The sequence below is a fragment of the Xiphophorus hellerii genome, chromosome 5, assembly GCF_003331165.1.
Source record: "Xiphophorus hellerii strain 12219 chromosome 5, Xiphophorus_hellerii-4.1, whole genome shotgun sequence".
NCBI lineage: Eukaryota > Metazoa > Chordata > Actinopteri > Cyprinodontiformes > Poeciliidae > Xiphophorus > Xiphophorus hellerii.
In genome coordinates this window covers 6,069,022-6,087,923 of record NC_045676.1, presented here as the reverse complement: position 1 = coordinate 6,087,923, position 18,902 = coordinate 6,069,022, and the positions used below count along the sequence as shown (strand labels likewise).

The 18,902-nt window shown below is 40.2% G+C and overlaps 1 protein-coding gene across 11 annotated transcripts in view; it reads right to left on the bottom strand.

Annotated features, from left to right (window-relative positions):
• tenm3 (teneurin transmembrane protein 3) overlaps positions 1-18,902 on the bottom strand; it is a 404,304-nt gene that overhangs the window by 33,536 nt on the left and 351,866 nt on the right. For 8 of the 11 annotated variants that reach the window (XM_032562228.1, XM_032562226.1, XM_032562231.1 and 5 more), the window contains 3 exons: positions 7,254-7,325; positions 5,694-5,871; positions 5,305-5,325 (listed from right to left, as the gene is read on the bottom strand). In XM_032562228.1, coding sequence (XP_032418119.1) covers positions 5,305-5,325; positions 5,694-5,871; positions 7,254-7,325 — 271 coding nt within the window. The remainder of the gene's footprint in view (positions 1-5,304; positions 5,326-5,693; positions 5,872-7,253; positions 7,326-18,902) is intronic. The other 3 variants (XM_032562229.1, XM_032562232.1, XM_032562235.1) reach the window with 1 other exon arrangement.

Sequence of the window (18,902 nt, the reverse complement as noted above, 5' to 3'; positions counted from 1 at the left end):
CTTTAGGACACAAATCGCATGAACAAGTGTGATTTGTTTCACTAAACTGCACACAGTAACTGCATTTAGTCATATTTTGAAATCAATTGATGTTCTAAATAAAAATAAAAAACATGGAGAAAATAGTAAAATTAATAATCTCAACAACACAGATGATTTTACGGGGCATAAACATCATTAGTTGAAATTGATCAATTAAAGATCAATTGAAAATTCTTATCACGATAAGAATCACGATAAATTATAAACGATTAATTACCACCACTAATCCGTAGCTTGACAGGAAGCAGGGCAGAACGAGATGACATGCAGTGAAAGGCTCAAGGTCAATCACTGACCCCCACATGGAGCCCAGATGAATATTATAAGTGACTTTTTACGCAACACATCCTGCTGCTTTCAAGACTCCACTTTATTGGTGTCCCCCGGCCACACGAAACGCAATTTTGTTTCGCTGTATACTTTTCAAAAATACAAGAGATGACAACACATTACTTGGTGCTTGTTTATGGTTAGAAGTAATAATGATGGAATCACTTTGCTTTTAGAAAACACATACCTCCACAGATCTACCGCGGCTGAGACTGCAGCTAAATGAGAGCTTGAGATCTTAACAAGCTGTTGTATCTGGCTGATGGCCACAACAACAGAGCTGTCAGCTCCAACAATATAAAATCTGAAGCAATTCCAAACAAAATGGACTATTGTAAAATAACATCTAGGCAGACCAAAAAGGACGTGGAAACATCAAGCCAGAAAACTCTGAGCAGAATGGCTGGAAAATGGGAAATGCACAGCAAAAGAAAATCACAAATGGGCAGAAACAGGAGTGTTTGTCAAGGTTCCAGTGGGCTAAAGGGAAACTGTAATGGATTGTGGATGTTTGGCTGAAAGTGGGATTCAGTGAGGAATTCCAAATCTCTATTGGCTAAGAATAAGATGCTGGACCATTTGCCTGGTGCCATCCCAATGCAACATGCAAAAATGACAGCCTGAAGAAAACGAGTAAATCTCTACAGTAAAGGGATGAAGTTAGCTTTGGTGGAGAAGGCAATAATGTTAAAACTTTTCTATAGGACAAACAGATTAACTGAATGAAATAGTCAGCATCTCTAGGCCTGTTGCAATAAATCAATTAATCACATGATAAATTAACACTAGCTCAATAATTTCCATTTGTATTATTTGTCATTTTTCTTGTTTCTCCCTCTTTCTACCAGAAACTGGATGACTGAAGTCTTCAGTCTGGTGCTTTGGTCTCAACTAGCCATTTTTTGTTTACAGAGACGTCCTAATTAATTTTATTTGCTGTTTCTGTTGTTCAGTTTATTTATGTTGGACATTTAAAAAGTCTTCCAGTGCCACTGTTAAATGTTCATTAGAATTTAAAGTTTATTGATCTTTGAGAGTGTGTTCTTGCATTATTATGCCATTGCCAGAAAATGATTTCAAAACAACAATATTATCGTTCATTGCAATAACTTCTGGGACAATTTATTGTCCAGCGACATTTGTTATTGTGAGAGGCCTAAGCATCTCATTTAAAGTGTAAATGTAATGTGGAAAAACCGCAGGCTCATTGGGTTCTTCTGGAGATCTCTTCTCGTTAAAATGGAGTTTCTCTGTTCTATTGTCGCCACATGCTTTTAAACAATTGGGATTCTATTCTAAAATTAACTTAATTTATAACTAGGACTGGATCAGAATGGTTGTAACTGAATATTGATCTGATTACATTTTTCTGTAGAGTGCCTGGAGATCTCAGTTGTCAAAAATTAGCTCGACAAAAACGTAGTGCTTCAACAGTTGAATTCAATTAAAGTACATCCCTAAAAGAATTTAAACAAAAAAAAAAAAAAAAAAAATGAAAGCCAGATGCGGCAAAGCCCTAGTTGTGATGTTTACATACAATGTAGTGTGGAGCGATTGCATCAGTTTTTACTGACCTAACAATGAAGTGCCAATGATTACAAGAATGTCATCCAATGTTTTCGAGGCTTGTTTTACAAAGCACCAATGTTAAGCTGCTAAATAAAACAGCTTTGTCTCCAAATAAATTTTTATAAACTGGCAGAATCATGAGCTAAACGCTGGTGGAGAAGATCTGGCAGAGATGAGGGAAGTATGCATTTCTGCCAGCTCTTTAAATTCCTCAACACTTTTAAAAGACAAAGTGCTATAGTTAAAAATAGCTGTGTCTTTGATTTAATGAGCGCTATCACTTTTCTGTAACACAGTTTGAGGAGGCCCGCTGCACTGTCATGTAAAGGCTGTGTGTGTGTTTTGGCCTCTGGCCTCGAGTCCCAGTGGTCAGTAACTATCAGCAGATGATGACAGGGTGTTAATTAGGACAGCTAAAAATAAACAGGCAGGTTTAAAACAACTGAGGAACAACACAAGGCTTTATGTGGACTGAAATGTCCTATTAGGAAACAATCTAAAGCTGAAGACAACACAATCTATTACTTAAAAAAAGAAAAAACTGAGATAGAAACCATGCTACTACCATTGGGAAAGAAGACTTAATTAAACGTAAAAAAAAAAAAAAAGTGTGTGTTTAGATATGTATCAGAGTTCAAAAAGAAGGCAGAGGATATATGTTTACCTATCTACAAATCACATCTGTGAATGGAAAGCAATGACATGTTGACAACTTCAGCTCCAAGTTTTATATTTGATTACTTCACCTTTTACGCGTCTCTTCCGCTTCATATTCCAACATGTCAACAGAACAGCATGTTTCTCAGGATAAAGAATGAAATTTCTCTTTAAAAGATTTCTCTCAACGTGGATCTATTTGGAGCTGAAAGAGGATGCTGACATGTGGAAAGCACTCTATTACCCAAACATGTCAGGGCTCAGTAAAACACTGAAGGGGAAATGGAGGCAAGGACTGAAGCAAAGAAAAATCAAAGACGCAAAAGTGAGAAAGGAAAAGAAAGGAAGAAGGCACTGATGGAGTGTGAAAAGGGGTGAAGGGTGCAGAGCAAATGAGTCATGTTAGGAGACTCTGAAAGAATGGGGCTTGGAAAAATGAGTAAAGGAAAACAAGAAGGATAAAGCAAAAGAAGACAGAGTATTCAAGATGGCAGGAAGTAAAACAACAGAATAACAGAACAAAGGCTGAAAGTTGCCACATATCTATTCCAAAGCAAAACTTGACCTGAAACACGACACAGACGGGACGTGAAACTGAATCCACTGACTTTTAGAGGAAGAACAAAAGCCAACGTATATTATGGTGACGACAACGTACAACTTTTGTTTACTAGTCCAAGCAGTAAACTCCAAAATAGACTCTAAAGTACATTAAGAGCAAAGTATAGTTCGTAAATGAGAGACAGTGCTCAATTTCTGAAAAAAGATGGATAGAATGTGATGATATTTTCATAATCAGATGATAGCAGTGAAAACATAGGTAAGTTAAGAGGTTGGACATCCGTGAGGTTAATATTAAGAAACTACTGCTAACATGAACAGATTGTTATGGGCCATTAGCAGCTCAGTTTAACAAACATCACTGAAATTTTTCACAATTAAATCTGAGGATGCGTCACATCACCTGTCAGAGCTTACATATCAGCTTGCTTTAATCTCTGATTGCATGACATACAGATAGTAAGAGTTGTGATGCTCATGGTGTTAAAATTTTGACATGTTTGAAAAAAAAAAGAAAAGAAAAAAGGACTAGCAGCTTGATTTAGCAGGTGATCAAACGACGTTTGCTACATTATCAGTTTCTTTGAAAGGCGCTTCTGGAACATTATTCACTATATAACTGTGTCTTCATGGGGATTTTCACTGTCAGCCATTGAAACTCAAGGCGGATATGTGATAGTGTGGCAGCGGTGTAACAGTTTGTACCCAACCGGATTTTGTTCTTTAAATCATACAGACTCCAGCTGTGCACCTTACATCTAAACCCTTTTATCTGGTCAAAGGTGGTTTTACTTTTAAAGTATTGTGGCAAATGACCGAAGCAACGAGATCTCTCTGTTTAGGAACAAAGAGGTGGCAGAGACGGAGTTCTACATTTACTTTAAATATGTCACAAAATATGGTGCCTTTAAAGTACAAAGAGAAGTAACTTAAAGCACATAGTGTCCCAACATTCAATATTTTATAAACCTATAATCATTTTTTCCATTCTTAGTCACTTAAATCTCACTAACTTAAATATGTGGATTAAGGATTAGGGCCACTGAAAAAAAGAATTATGACTTTAATCTCAGATTCCTGACTATTGGTATCAGAAGATTTAAGTCAGAATGGTGAGAAAAAAAATTCTGAAAAAAGTCAGGATTCTGAGATTAAATTCAGAATTGGTGTTAAAATTTTGACATGTTTAAAAAAAAAAGAAAAGAAAAAAGAAGTAGCAGCCTGATTTAGCAGGTGATCAAACGGCGTTTGCTACATTATCAGTTTCTTTGTCAGAATTACATTGTCATTGCTGAATTACATTGCCATATTGTCAGAATTCTGAGATTAAGTTCAGTTCTCATAATTCTCAATTTAGTCCCAGAATTCTAACTTTTATCTTAGAATTCTGAAAAAAGTCAGAATTCTGAAATAAAATTCTAAAAGTTTAGCAGAATTTTAAAATTCTAAAATAATAAAGAATAATATTATTTCAGATATTATTCTGAAATAATTTATTTCAGAATTATGAAATAAAATTCAGAATTCTGAGGAAAAAGTCAGAATTATCTTTCCTAATCCTCTTCCATATAAATGAGTGCAGTCTTTTATTTTTACCTTTTCATTCCCTTGCATTCTTATTCTTTTACTTGTGCGCCATCTACGATAAGCCATCTACATAATGTGACTGCTCCTAAGACTTAGACTTATTTTATTAAAGAGGACAAAGCACAGAGGAGAAATAAGGAGACCAGTTACAAACAAAACCTTTTGCCAAACCACCAATTTCTCTCCTTGCGGGATCTCCTTGCTAAGAGCTGAAACTAAAGCGATGCTTTGCTGTTCATCTGAGCTGACAAGCAGTCGATGGGGCTTGATTTTGTGTGAAAACAGGTCAAGACAAGAGGAAGAAAGGGAGTGACAGCAAAGGAGAAAGGAATCAGGAAAAAAGCAAGATGACAGCATCTTATTTCAAGGCTCCTTCTCATAGTCCTGACAAAGTCAATTACATGTTTGTTTTACTCTGCTGAGTAAAATGTGGCCATTGCAGACAAATGTAAGCCAAAAAAAATTGACAGAGAAGAATCTGATATTTAAAATGAGCTGACAGCACAGTAAAAAGAAAAAGGGTAAAAAAAACAGGTGAAAAGATTTATCCCCTCTTACCTATGCCTGAAATCTTTGTTTCTTTAACACAGTGCAAGCAAAGGCAAGGAAACACAGAAGAGACATGAGTTAGTCGACAGCTTGATTGATTGACTTACAGGAGAAATCACTGAGAAACAGACAACACAACAGACTGAAATCATGCTTCATAGAAATCATTAGAAGAAAGATTTCAGATGAATGTTAGGGTTTGAGATCTAAGAAACAAACACTCAACACGAAGCGTGAGCATGGATCATCTGAACCGTACAAACATGGATGAAGCCGTGGATTTGGAAGAGTTTGACTTTAAAGTGCTGCAGTTAGAGGTTTCTTTGTAGGATACTAAGGTGGAGTTTGCCCTGTTTTAAGAAGTTAGGAAGAACCAGTGTTCCTCCCTCTGTTGTTACCTGAGCTCCATCACACTGCTAACGTTCCCAGAGGGGAAGATCCTCCTGATGTAGTTGAAGTCCCCGACAAAAATGCTGCCATCCGCTCCACAAGCGAGGGCCAGAGGCGCCAGCAGCTTGTTGCCCTCTGCCTGGCCGTTACAGCTGGGGCAGGAGATGCTGCGTCGCCGACCGTTTCCTGAGATTCACAGTCAGTTTTAGTCAGTGAAATATTTAGTTTTACCAGAGAAATCATTCAACTCATCAACAAATACAGTTCTATTAATTTATTTTTATTTCCTTTGCTTTTTTGTCCTATTTAAATTAAGAATGGAAGTTATTAATTGAGTTGATCTAAAGTTGATTTTTTTAATCGATCAACTAACAATTAAATGATAAGCGGCTATTTTCTTATGTCAAGATGGCCAACCATCTTTCCATAGTATGCTAACGCTGCTCTGTCATGCAGCACTTCGGCTAAATGAGCGCTATGAAACTTAAGGAGCTTGCCGAGTGATTATGTTTGAATAAAAGGCTATTTACATCCCACACTAGACTTTGTTTGCACCGTTTATCTTTTCCTGTATCGACTGGCTCAGTGCAAAAATTTCCTGCAGCGGCCTCTCCTGGATGGAGGCCAAACTACTACACTAAAAGAACGATATTAGTTTAACCGATTTAAACTAATTTTAACATAATAAACCATTAAGCAACAATTAACCGTGAGCAGATTAATTGTTTGCATCTCTAATTTAAATATTCCAGAGCATCAAACTTTTTAATGTCAGACAAAAGTCCTGATATTGTAAGTATGAAAATAAATTTGCTTAATAGAAAAGCCCCAATTTTGAGAAAACTCTCATTTTTTGTTATAAAGTATTTACACTTTTTTACACAGTGTTTTTTTTGGCTGGATCAAAATTTTGCAAAACTGCAATGGAGACACTTTCATCGCATCTCATAAGTCGAAATCAACAACAGGATGTTACTACTGGCGGAAAAGACAAGACGACAGGAAGTGGTAAGAGGATCATGGCGCAGCATGTTTTTTAGTAACTTATTGAATGAACAAACTTGATTTTAATTGCGTTTCCTATCTAATGAAAACACTGCAATTGTGAAATTGTGTCTTTTTGACATTTGCTAAATAGTAACAGAGTGCCATTACACATTTGTAATGGCACAGCTATTGTGCGTTGTGATTAGAAGTGATACTTCCTTTGTGTTTTGTTCTCAGGGCATGATTTATTACTTTTTGAGGTAATCATGTAATCTATTCCCTGCTGCCAGACAGGTTTTTTTTTAATTATCTCAGAGGTCAAACAGTGAAATGACCTCGGCTTTTCAAAAATATTTAGTTTGTCACAGTTAACTCAGGATTTCACAAATATTCAACTTTCATTTAAATGAAAGCCTCATCTGAAAACTGATTTATGTGTTCACTTAAGTTATTTTGGCCAAATTAAGATTTACCTGCTGATGTGAAACATTAAATTGGAAAGAAAAAAAAACCCATAAGAAACCTCAAAGGAGGATAATACTTTTTCACAATGTTAAGATGTTAAAATAATGTATACTTACCCATAATGCTGCTGATGACAGGGGGCTGCTGGGAGATAAAGACATTCTCACCATTGCCCTTGTACAGTATACCTAGAAAAGAAAAAAAATTGAGATCACTTTAAGAGTTAATGAGAACAAGAAGAGCAGCAGATGTAAAATAAAAGCTGATTGGATGAGTTGACATTAGGCTCTTTCTACTGCTATCAATAAACTTGGTGCATTTAGCTATATAATTATATCTGAATATTTTGCAGTGCCTTCTTAAAACAACAGAGGAACTTGGACAGATGAAGAATGTGCAGATGTCGAACCACCTGGCCCTTTACCCCTTTGTGAAGAAAGCCTCCATCTGCAGGTCTTCAATCTTATGCTTACTGCTTGCCAAAACTTACTCCATTCGAGTTTAATGATATTTTGCAATGAATAAATACAGAAATAAATTGACCCGGAGGCTGTCAGTAATTAAATGTTACTTGATGATCTTTCTGTCCTTTCTGAGCTCCTACTTCACACACACTCTGCTCATTCTGCCAACGGCAACTTTGGTGCTACGAACAAGTTGACACTCAAGGCCTTTTCACAAAAACTGCATTAGTTTGTCCTGGTATGCACATATACAGTGCTTGTCAGGAGTTTACATACAGTCGCACTGAGAATGGATTCCATGTTAGCTTGGAGCTTTTAATCAAGTATTTCAGCTGTTTTCTTTTCCAGGGTAAAATTATGAAATGTAAAACTGAAATGGATTTTATAAACAAGAACTGGGTGCAAATGTTTAAATGTACAAATTGCAGACAAATCACATGCTTTATGTAGTCATGGAATTAATTATGGTGATATATTTAACCATCTTGCAATCAAAATCACTGACTTTGTGATGATGCTTTAGAAATACTTGCAAGTAATTTTGCAATATTTTTATCGAATTAAACCCCTTGCAAAATCTACATACAGAAGAAAAAGAGGAGAACAAAAAGTAAAAAGGAGACAGATTGGACACGCAAACAGGCTTGTTCTTAAAAGCACTTAGTTCAATTTTTGTTGAACTTTATCAAACACAGACATTAAATAAACTTGAAACAGCAGACAAGTAAAAGTATGAAATACTGCCACCTTCAAACCCAATGTTTTTGACAGTAAAAAACATTGCAGTAAACTCACAAATAATGCGCCGTCGCAAAAAAACATTTCAAAATGCAGGGATCTGTTGAATATCCGCAATCGCAGAATCACGAAAAGCTGTAGGAAATTATTAGAACTGGCAGAGCTGCTTTATAAATTGTTGTTTAATAAGTCCACCCATTTAAACGTAATTCCAGAAACCTAATATTAATATGGTTCATTAAAACAGGCTTTGATGTGATGTCGGGATCATTGTCTTCTTTGAACAACAAACTGTGTCAAAGTTTTCTTATCTCACCCAAACGGTGGAGGGAAATTGGTCAGTCTGTTTAGGGACAAACTTGGAACCACAAGTTGTTCTACAGTAAGGCTCTCATAAACCCCAAACTTCAACAATAAATTTCTAATCTAAAGTAGACACCTAAAACCTGAACTAAAACATGTAGCTCCCCACATTCACAAGCCGGAAGCCTTCTGGCGAAAATGTTTACGGTCACATGAGGCGAAGAATTAGATGTAAGGTACAACAAAGTAAAGATCATGGTGTCAAACGTCAAAGTGTGAACCATGGTGGTGTTGCCATCATGCTGAGGGTTTTGTTTTATACTGGTGCATTGCATAGAGTGGATAGAATAGGAAAAAAAGGAGGACTACTTCGAGAAAAAGTTGAACAACTTATTCAACTTTTTCTCAAATCAACAGCTGCAGGTCAAATCACACAGGAACATAGAAACCGGCTTTTGGATGGAAAAAACAGGTTAATATTAAGCTACTGGTATTCTCTACTACACTGGGAATGTAATGACTTGAAATGTAAGTCTGGAAAAAAGTAAATAACTGACTTCTACCATTTCTGCCAAGAGGAATATTTATGTAGTGACAGAATTTTGCCTGGCATTTGCTGTTGACTAAAAAAGTGTGTAGCTTTTCTGCAACTTTCTAAGGCTGGTATTTGGACATATTGGAGTCAGATGTTGTATAATCCTTCCAGTGTGGTAAAGTAGCTGTTCATCATTAAAAAAGCCAAAGATGAATACAGATTAGTGCCAAAGATGCATGCATCTAAACTTATGACTGCTCCTTGAAACCGTTCCACTGATCATTACTGGAAAATTCAGCATAAAAGAAATGAAAAGATTAAAAACCAGTTAAGACACATCCTTCTTTACTATTCTTTTTATGGTATCAGTCTGTACCTTAGCTTTGAAATGAGCAAAAAAAACAGCAGCGGTTTCTAAGAAAATATACTGGTCATAAATAAATAATGCTGTTATAATCTTTGCAACAGTTAAAGGCTAAAAGCACAGGCCTTCAAATCTGATACGCTGGAATGTAAATATGTGGGAGACAGACACAGAAAGAGAGAAAGAAAACACGTAGCCGTGAGCGCTGAGCTATTTACTCCATGCAAAGCGGAAATAACAGATATGGAAGGATGGAAGATTTTTGATGAAAGAGGAGAAAGAGTGAGTAAAGATAAGGAGGAATGAGCTTCACAGGCTGACTTTGTGACAGGTGACGGACCCATGAGACGGCAAACAGAGTGAAGGAAGGGGATGAACTAGTTCTTCAAAGTGAAACATCAAAGAGAGGCCTCCTGCGGTGAGCTTGAATTATTAAAACACAGCCGCCATTTTGAAAGCAAGCCGCATCGAATGCTATCTATACGGCACAAGCTCTATCTATCTATCTATCTATCTATCTATCTATCTATCTATCTATCTATCTATCTATCTATCTATCTATCTATCTATCTATCTATCTATCTATCTATCTATCTATCTATCTATCTATCTATCTATCTATCTATCTATCTATCCATTTCCCTCCATTCAATTTAGTGGATTTTTTACTATAAGTCACATGTGAATTGTATTTGGGTTTTGCAGACACAAAAAGTACAAAATGTTAGCATGAACCTACAAACTAGACCTAAAATGAGTGCTGAATGCAACAATGCCCATGGAAATACTTCAAAAGAGCCACAGGAAGCCTGGGCAAACAAAAGCTAAAAAATGGAGGAATGAGCGCTGGGCCACCCCTCATTCACACAAACATCCGAGCTGTCCTAATACAATCTCATGTTAACACCACATGAAAAATATATGCGCTTTTGAAGACCCATTTTTCCTGCTGGTGATCCACAGTAATGAGTTCAATATGCAGGCCATGAATTGAGATTGTGTCATTTCCTGCATTTGGGTTAAACAGCCCTGATACAGCGATCTTATTACTGGCCCCTACATCCCATATAAGCACCCCTCCCATCCATCCCGTCTCTATATATTTTCTCCATTTTCCCTCCATCCACATCTCCTTCTCTCCCTCTTTCATCTCCTTCCCCATTAGTAGGTGTTGATTGATCAACAGAGGCCGAGTCAGCAGGGCTCCGCTCATGCTGTGCTGCAGTCGGCAAAGGGCACCCAACTAGTTGGCTGCTTGAAAAAAAAGTTAGACACGCATGTATAGGGGTGAAGGCGTGTGTGTGTGTGCGTGCGTGTGTGTGAGAAAGAACGACAGAGAAAGTAGGTGAAAGACATTGAGAAGCAGAACTGAATGCTCCTGCTGTGTTAAAAGAGAGACTTTCTCACATGCGTGTAAATGAGTGGATTTGACCTTGATAGCAGAATCCTTGCCTTAAATGTGTTTTAGTGCATTTGTTAGGGCTGCATCTACATAAATGTTTTATCAGATAATAACCACTGTAGTGACAAAAGAAACAAAAAATGCTCTGAATTGAACCCGCTCCGGCCACAGTGCTCTCAGTGGGCGCAATATGTTTTACAGGCACTTCCTTGATCATCTAACAGTCAGTTATAAAGCAGAGCAGACACAGATACATAGACCTGGGGTTCCCAAACTTCCCATGCTATGGCCCCCCAAACAGCATTAACATCTGGCTGGGCCCCCCTTTGAAAATCCACAGACACTGCTTCAAAATACGTAACAAAACATCAACTTTTCAAATGTTATTCTCATTTTTAATCACTATCAATAATTATTATGTTCATTTAGCATAAATTGTGCCTCAAACCTTTGGGTTTCAGTTGACAATAAGTTCTGGGGTGGAACATTTTATCATCAGGTAATGTATATAATGACTTTATTAATCTGATGTTCATGTTATAATATATTACCTGACAATACATTTTCACCACAATCCCTTCTTTTCATTATTAAAACATATGTAATATTGTATCTTATCCCACATAAAATTTTATTTCTTTCTCACAGTTCCAACTATAATGGAGTATTAGGGCCATACTAATAAAATAAATCAACAAATAAAATTACGAGAATAAAGTTGTACAAGAATAAAGTGGAAATAATATGAGCATAATGTCATAGTAAAGTCATAATATTTCGATAGTAAAGTCATAATATTACCAGAATAAAGTTGTAATATTATGACTTTATTATGGTAATTTTATGAGTTTATTCTTGTAATTTCTTTTATTTATTTATTTATTTTATTTCTTAGTGTGGCCCTAGTACTCCGTCATCTTCACCAAAGGTTTTAGTATTTTTTTCATCAGTGTCCGCCACTTCAGGACTGCTGAATGGTTCCTTTTTAATTTTTTTTAATCGGAAACATACTTTTCCTTTTCCTCTTTGCTACGCTAGCTTGAGGAGCAAAGCAAATTGAGAAATGTGACTTGCAACCAATCAGAAAGATGAGCATGCAAATGACATTACAATAAGTTATTTAGGCCCGAGCAGCAAAGCGCTGCGAAGGCCTATTGTTTCTGTACTGTTTCTTATTAGGCCCGAGCAGCAAAGCGCTGCGAAGGCCTATTGTTTCTGTACTGTTTCTTATTATTAGGCCCGAGCAGCAAAGCGCTGCGAAGGCCTATTGTTTCTGTACTGTTTCTTATTATTAGGCCCGAGCAGCAAAGCGCTGCGAAGGCCTATTGTTTCTGTACTGTTTCTTATTAGGCCCGAGCAGCAAAGCGCTGCGAAGGCCTATTGTATCTGTACTGTTTATTATTATTATTCTTCCCACCTCTTCGTGTGCCTTTTTGGGGGCTTTATCATATTCAAAAACTCACCAAACTTGGCGGTCGCAACTAGAAAAATTAAAAATTTTGAATTTTAAGGTTGTTGCAAAAATCGCAAAAAAAATTGCTCAACGGCGGCAACTAGCAATTTTCTGTTAACACAATGGTATGAACGTACTTCATCGTAGAGACATGAAATTTGGCACACTTGTAGAGCTCACCAAAAGACTCAGAACTTACATTTAATGTTATTAGCCAACTATCACAGGAAGTCAGCCATTTTGTCTTGAACGTCCATTTTTTTCCTCGATTTTGACGTTTACAGCCTTCGTATTTGATCGAACTCCTCCTAGGGATTTCGATTGATCGACTTCAAACTCGGTCAGTCTGATCATAAGGCATGTTTGATTTAAAGTTATCAAATTGGTGAGTTTTGGAGCATGTTGAAGGGGGGTTAGCAGGGGTCAAAGTTCACCTACTCGCCATGAAACACGAAACTCTTATATTTCCTATATAAAAACACATAGAGGGACCAAACTTTCAGTGATTGATCGTCATCGGGTGCCCTACAATACCCTATGGTCAAATGATGACATCACTTAGGCCACGCCCCCTGAGAACAGGAAGTGTCATGTTTTACTGTGAACGGTCGCTATCTTAGCCCTTTGACCTAATCAACATGAAACTGTGTCCAGAGACAGAAGACATGTTGGTGTGTTGTGGATTCCAACCCCGACCGGCTGCGATGAAGCAGGTGGGCGTGGCGGCGTTGCGAACGCCGTCGAATTTCGTTTGGCTCTGAATTCCACAATTTCGGGCCCAGCTGCTCCAAACTCACTAGGATGGATCCTTATCCACCCACCGACAGGAATTCATAACAAAATTTGGTGGGCGTGGCCTAATTTATCTATTGCGCCCCCTAGAGTATTTTAAATGAACAGCCCCAAGCCATGCTTTAACCTAGAATTACGAAACTTGGTACATATGTGTATCTTGTCAGGACGTACAAAAAAGTCTCTTAGAGCCATGGTCGAAACCCAACAGGAAGTCGGCCATTTTGTGTTGAAGGTCCATTTTGGACCTCGAGTTTGACGTTTACAGCCTTCGTATTTGATCGAACTCCTCCTAGGGATTTCGATTGATCGGCTTCAAACTCGGTCAGTCTGATCATAAGGCATGTTTGATTTAAAGTTATCAAATTGGTGACTGTATGAGCTTGCTGAAGGGGGGTTACCAGGGGTCAAAGTTCACCTACTCGCCATGAAACACCAAACTCTTATATATCCTGCACAGAAACTCACAGAGACACCAAACTTTCAGTGATTGGTCGTCATCGGGTGTCCTAAAATACCCTGTGGTGAAATGATGACATCACTTAGGCCACGCCCCCTGAGAACAGGAAGTGTCATGTTTTACTGTGAACGGTCGCTATCTTAGCCCTTTGACCTAATCAACATGAAACTGTGTCCAGAGACAGAAGATATGTTGGTGTGTTGTGGATCCAAGCCCTGACCAGCTGCGATGAAGCAGCTGGGTGTGGCGGCGTGGCGAAGTGACCTGTAACGCCGATGCCATACGTTTGCTTCTAGATTCCACATGTTTCGACCGAGCTGCACCAAACTTGGCCTGACTCATCCTGGTGTCATGCCTGACAATGCTATGTCATCATATTATGACGTCATCTAAGCCCCGCCCCCTCAGAATGAATTAGAGAGATCTTCTGTGTAATTACATAATAAACAGTCCATGTTCGTTGTTTGTAGGGCAATGCTGCCCTCTGCTGCCCACTGAAATAGTTTCATTATTTCAGTAATTCGACACCAGAGGGCAGCATTGCCCTACGGAATGACAGTTCAATGTTGTAATGGAGGAAAAAATTAAATAATTTGTAATTCTAACACAAAAACTCACAGAGACACCAAACGTTCAGTGATTGATCATAATCGAGTGTCCAATAATATCCAATGGTCAAATGATGACATCACTTAGGCCACGCCCCCTGAGAACAGGAAGTGTCATGTTTTACTGTGAACGGTCGCTATCTTAGCCCTTTGACCTAATCAACATGAAACTGTGTCCAGAGACCGAAGACATGTTGGTGTGTTGTGGATCCAAGCCCTGACCGGCTGCGATGAAGCAGCTGGGTGTGGCGGCGTGGCGAAGTGACCTGTAACGCCGATGCCATACGTTTGCTTCTAGATTCCACATGTTTCGACCGAGCTGCACCAAACTTGGCTTGAGTGATGCTGGTGTGATGTCTGAAAATTCTATGTCATCAGATTATGACGTCATCTAAGCCCCGCCCCCTCGGAACCGGAAGTGCCGTTTTTTTCCTTGGAAAGCTCTGTTTATGGCTCTCTTGACCTAATCAAGGTGATTCTGTGTTGGATGACAGATAGGAAGTTGGTCTCGCTTGCTTTAAAGTGCCAAGAGTTTTCAATGGCGGCAACGCCGTTCGTATACGTTTGCCTCTACATTCCACATATTTTGACCGAGCTGCATCAAACTTGGCCTGAGTGATCCTGGAGGCTTGCCCGTCGATCCTACGTCATCACATTATGACGTCATCTAAGCCCCGCCCCCTCGGAACCGGAAGTGCCGTTTTTTTCCTTGGAAAGCTCCGTTTATGGCTCTCTTGACCTAATCAAGATGATTCGGATGATGAGCTCTGTCATTGCTCGCTGCGGGCTGAACCGTGTGGGCGTGGCCAAATGGCGAATATCAGTCCCTCGCCATATTCATACGTTTGGCTCTAATTCAAGCATGGATCATCCGATTGGCTCCAAACTGGATATGTATGACCTTTGTTCACCTCTAAAGAGCCCAACGGGATTGAGATGTAATTTGGCTCCACTGCGCCCCCTAAGTTAATACATCGGCTGTATCTCCTCGACGCATCGACCGATCTGCACCAGATTTTTTGACAGTCGTCGGGGAGCGCCGCCGAACGCATTCACGCGTGTCGCCTGGTGGACGGGCGTGGAAAATGCGCGACAGCTTCTGCGGCGGCTAGCGGGCGGCGGTGCTGGAAACTGCGGCAGAGCTTCTGCGGTGGGGAGCGGGCTGCGGCTCTGGAAATCGTGCGAGAGCTTCTGCGGTGGCTGGAACCCCCGCGGTGGCCAATAGGCCGGAGCGGCGCTTGCTGCGAGGGCCGCCCGAGGCTGCTTGCAGCTTTAATTATTATTCTTATTATTCTTCCACCCAAATGAATTGCCTTTTTGGGGGCTTTATCATATTCAAAAACTCACCAAACTTGGCGGTCGCGACTAGAAAAATTCAAAATTTTGAATTTTAAGGTTGTCGCAAAAATCGCAAAAAAAATTGCTCAACGGCGGCAACTAGCAATTTTCTGTTGACACAATGGTATGAACGTACTTCATCGTAGAGACATGAAATTTGGTACACTTGTAGAGCTCACCAAAAGACTCAGAACTTACATTTAATGTTATTAGCCAACTATCACAGGAAGTCGGCCATTTTGTATTGAACGTCCATTTTTTTCCTCGATTTTGACGTTTACAGCCTTCGTATTTGATCGAACTCCTCCTAGGGATTTCGATTGATCGACTTCAAACTCGGTCAGTCTGATCATAAGGCATGTTTGATTTAAAGTTATCAAATTGGTGAGTTTTGGAGTATGTTGAAGGGGGGTTAGCAGGGGTCAAAGTTCACCTACTCGCCATGAAACACGAAACTCTTATATTTCCTATAAAAAAACACATAGAGGGACCAAACTTTCAGTGATTGATCGGCATCGGATGTCCTAAAATACCCTGTGGTGAAATGATGACATCACTTAAGCCACGCCCCCTGAGAACAGGAAGTGTCATGTTTTACTGTGAGCGGTCGCTCTCTTAGCCCTTTGACCTAATCAACATGAAACTGTGTCCAGAGACAGAAGACATGTTGGTGTGTTGAGGATTCCAACCCTGACTGGCTTTGACATAGCAGGTGGGCGTGGCGGCGTGGCGAAGTGACCTGTAACGCCGTTGCCATACGTTTGGCTCTGAATTCCACAATTTCGGGCCCAGCTGCTCCAAACTCACTAGGATGGATCCTTATCCACCCCCCGACAAGAATTCATAACAAAATTTGGTGGGCGTGGCCTAATTTCTCTATAGCGACCCCTAGAGTATTTTAAATGAACAGCCCCAAGCCATGCTTAAACCTAGAATTACGAAACTTGGTACACATGTGTATCTTGTCGGGACGTACAAAAAAGTCTCTTAGAGCCATGCTCTAAACCCAACAGGAAGTCGGCCATTTTAGATTGAATTTCATTTGACCTCGATTTTGACGTTCACAGCATTCGTATTTGATCGAACTCCTCCTAGGGATTTCGATTGATTGGCTTCAAACTCGGTCAGTCTGATCATAAGGCATGTCTGATTTAAAGTTATCAAATTGGTGACTGTCTGAGATTGCTGAAGGGGGGTTACCAGGGGTCAAAGTTCACCTACTCGCCATGAAACACGAAACTCTTATATATCCTGCACAGAAACTCACAGAGACACCAAATTTTCAGTTATTGATCAACAATAGGTGTCCTAAAATACCCTGTGGTGAAATTATGACATCGCTTAGGCCACGCCCCCTGAGAACAGGAAGTGTCATGTTTTACTGTGAACGGTCGCTATCTTAGCCCTTTGACCTAATCAACATGAAACTGTGTCCAGAGACAGAAGACATGTTGGTGTGTTGTGGATTCAAGCCCTGACCGGCTGCGATGAAGCAGCTGGGTGTGGCGGCGTGGCGAAGTGACCTGTAACGCCGATGCCATACGTTTGCTTCTAGATTCCACATGTTTCGACCGAGCTGCACCAAACTTGGCCTCAGTGATGCTGTTGTGATGCCTGACAATGCTATGTCATCATATTATGACGTCATCTAAGCCCCGCCCCCTCAGAATGAATTAGAGAGATCTTCTGTGTAATTACATAATAAACAGTACATGTTCGTCGTTTGTAGGGCAATGCTGCCCTCTGCTGGCCACTGAAATAGTTTCATTATTTCAGTAATTCGACACCAGAGGGCAGCATTGCCCTGCAGATGAAATTCTTCGATTTTGTAATACACAGGAAAAAATGAAAAATTGGTATTTCTAACACAAAAACTCACAGAGACTCCAAACTTTCAGTGATTGATCGTCATCAGGTGGCCTACAATACCATATGGTCAAATGATGACATCACGTAGGCCACGCCCCCTGAGAACAGGAAGTGTCATGTTTTACTGTGAACGGTCGCTCTCTTAGCCCTTTGACCTAATCAACATGAACCTGTGTCCAGAGACAGAAGACATGTTGGTGTGTTGAGGTTTCCAACCCTGACCGGCTTTGACATAGCAGCTGGGCGTGGCGGCGTGGCGAAGTGACCTGTAACGCCGATGCCATACTTTTGCTTCTAGATTCCACATGTTTCGATCGAGCTGCACCAAACTTGGCTTGAGTGATGCTGGTGTGATGTCTGAAAATTCTATGTCATCAGATTATGACGTCATCTAAGCCCCGCCCCCTCAGAACAGGAAGTGCTATTTTTTTCCTTGGAAACTTTCATCTATGGCTCTCTTGACCTAATCAAGGTGATTCTGTGTTGGATGACAGATAGGAAGTTGGTCTCGCTTGCTTTAAAGTGCCAAGAGTTTTCAATGGCGGCAACGCCGTTCGTATACGTTTGCCTCTACATTCCACATATTTTGACCGAGCTGCATCAAACTTGGCCTGAGTGATCCTGGAGGCTTGCCCGTCGATCCTACGTCATCACATTGTGACGTCATCTAAGCCCCGCCCCCTCGGAACCGGAAGTGCCTTTTTTTCCTTGGAAAGCTCTGTTTATGGCTCTCTTGACCTAATCAAGGTGATTCTGTGTTGGATGACAGATAGGAAGTTGGTCTCGCTTGCTTTAAAGTGCCAAGAGTTTTCAATGGCGGCAACGCCGTTCGTATACGTTTGCCTCTACATTCCACATATTTTGACCGAGCTGCATCAAACTTGGCCTGAGTGATCCTGGAGGCTTGCCCGTCGATCCTACGTCATCATATTATGACGTCATCTAAGCCCCGCCCCCTCGGAACAGGAAGTGCCGTTTTTTTCCTTGGAAAGCTCTGTTTATGGCTCTCTTGACCTAATCAAGATGATTCGGATGATAAACTCTGTCAATGCTCACTGCTGGCTGAACCGTGTGGGCGTGGCCAAATGGCGAATATCAGTCCCTCGCCATATACATACGTTTGGCTCTAATTCACACATGGATCATCCGATTGGCGCCAAACTGGATATGTATGACCTTTGTTCTGCTCTAAAGAGCCCAACGGGTTTGAGATGTAATTTGGGGAAAATGCGCGACAGCTTCTGCAGCGGCTAGCGGGCGGCAGTGCTGGAAACTGCGGCAGAGCTTCTGCGGTGGGGAGCGGGCTGCGGCTCTGGAAAACGCGCGAGAGCTTCTGCGGTGGCCGGAACCCCCGCGGTGGCCAATAGGCCGGAGCGGCGCTTGCTGCGAGGGCCGCCCGAGGCTGCTTGCAGCTTTAATTATTATTATTACGATTCTGC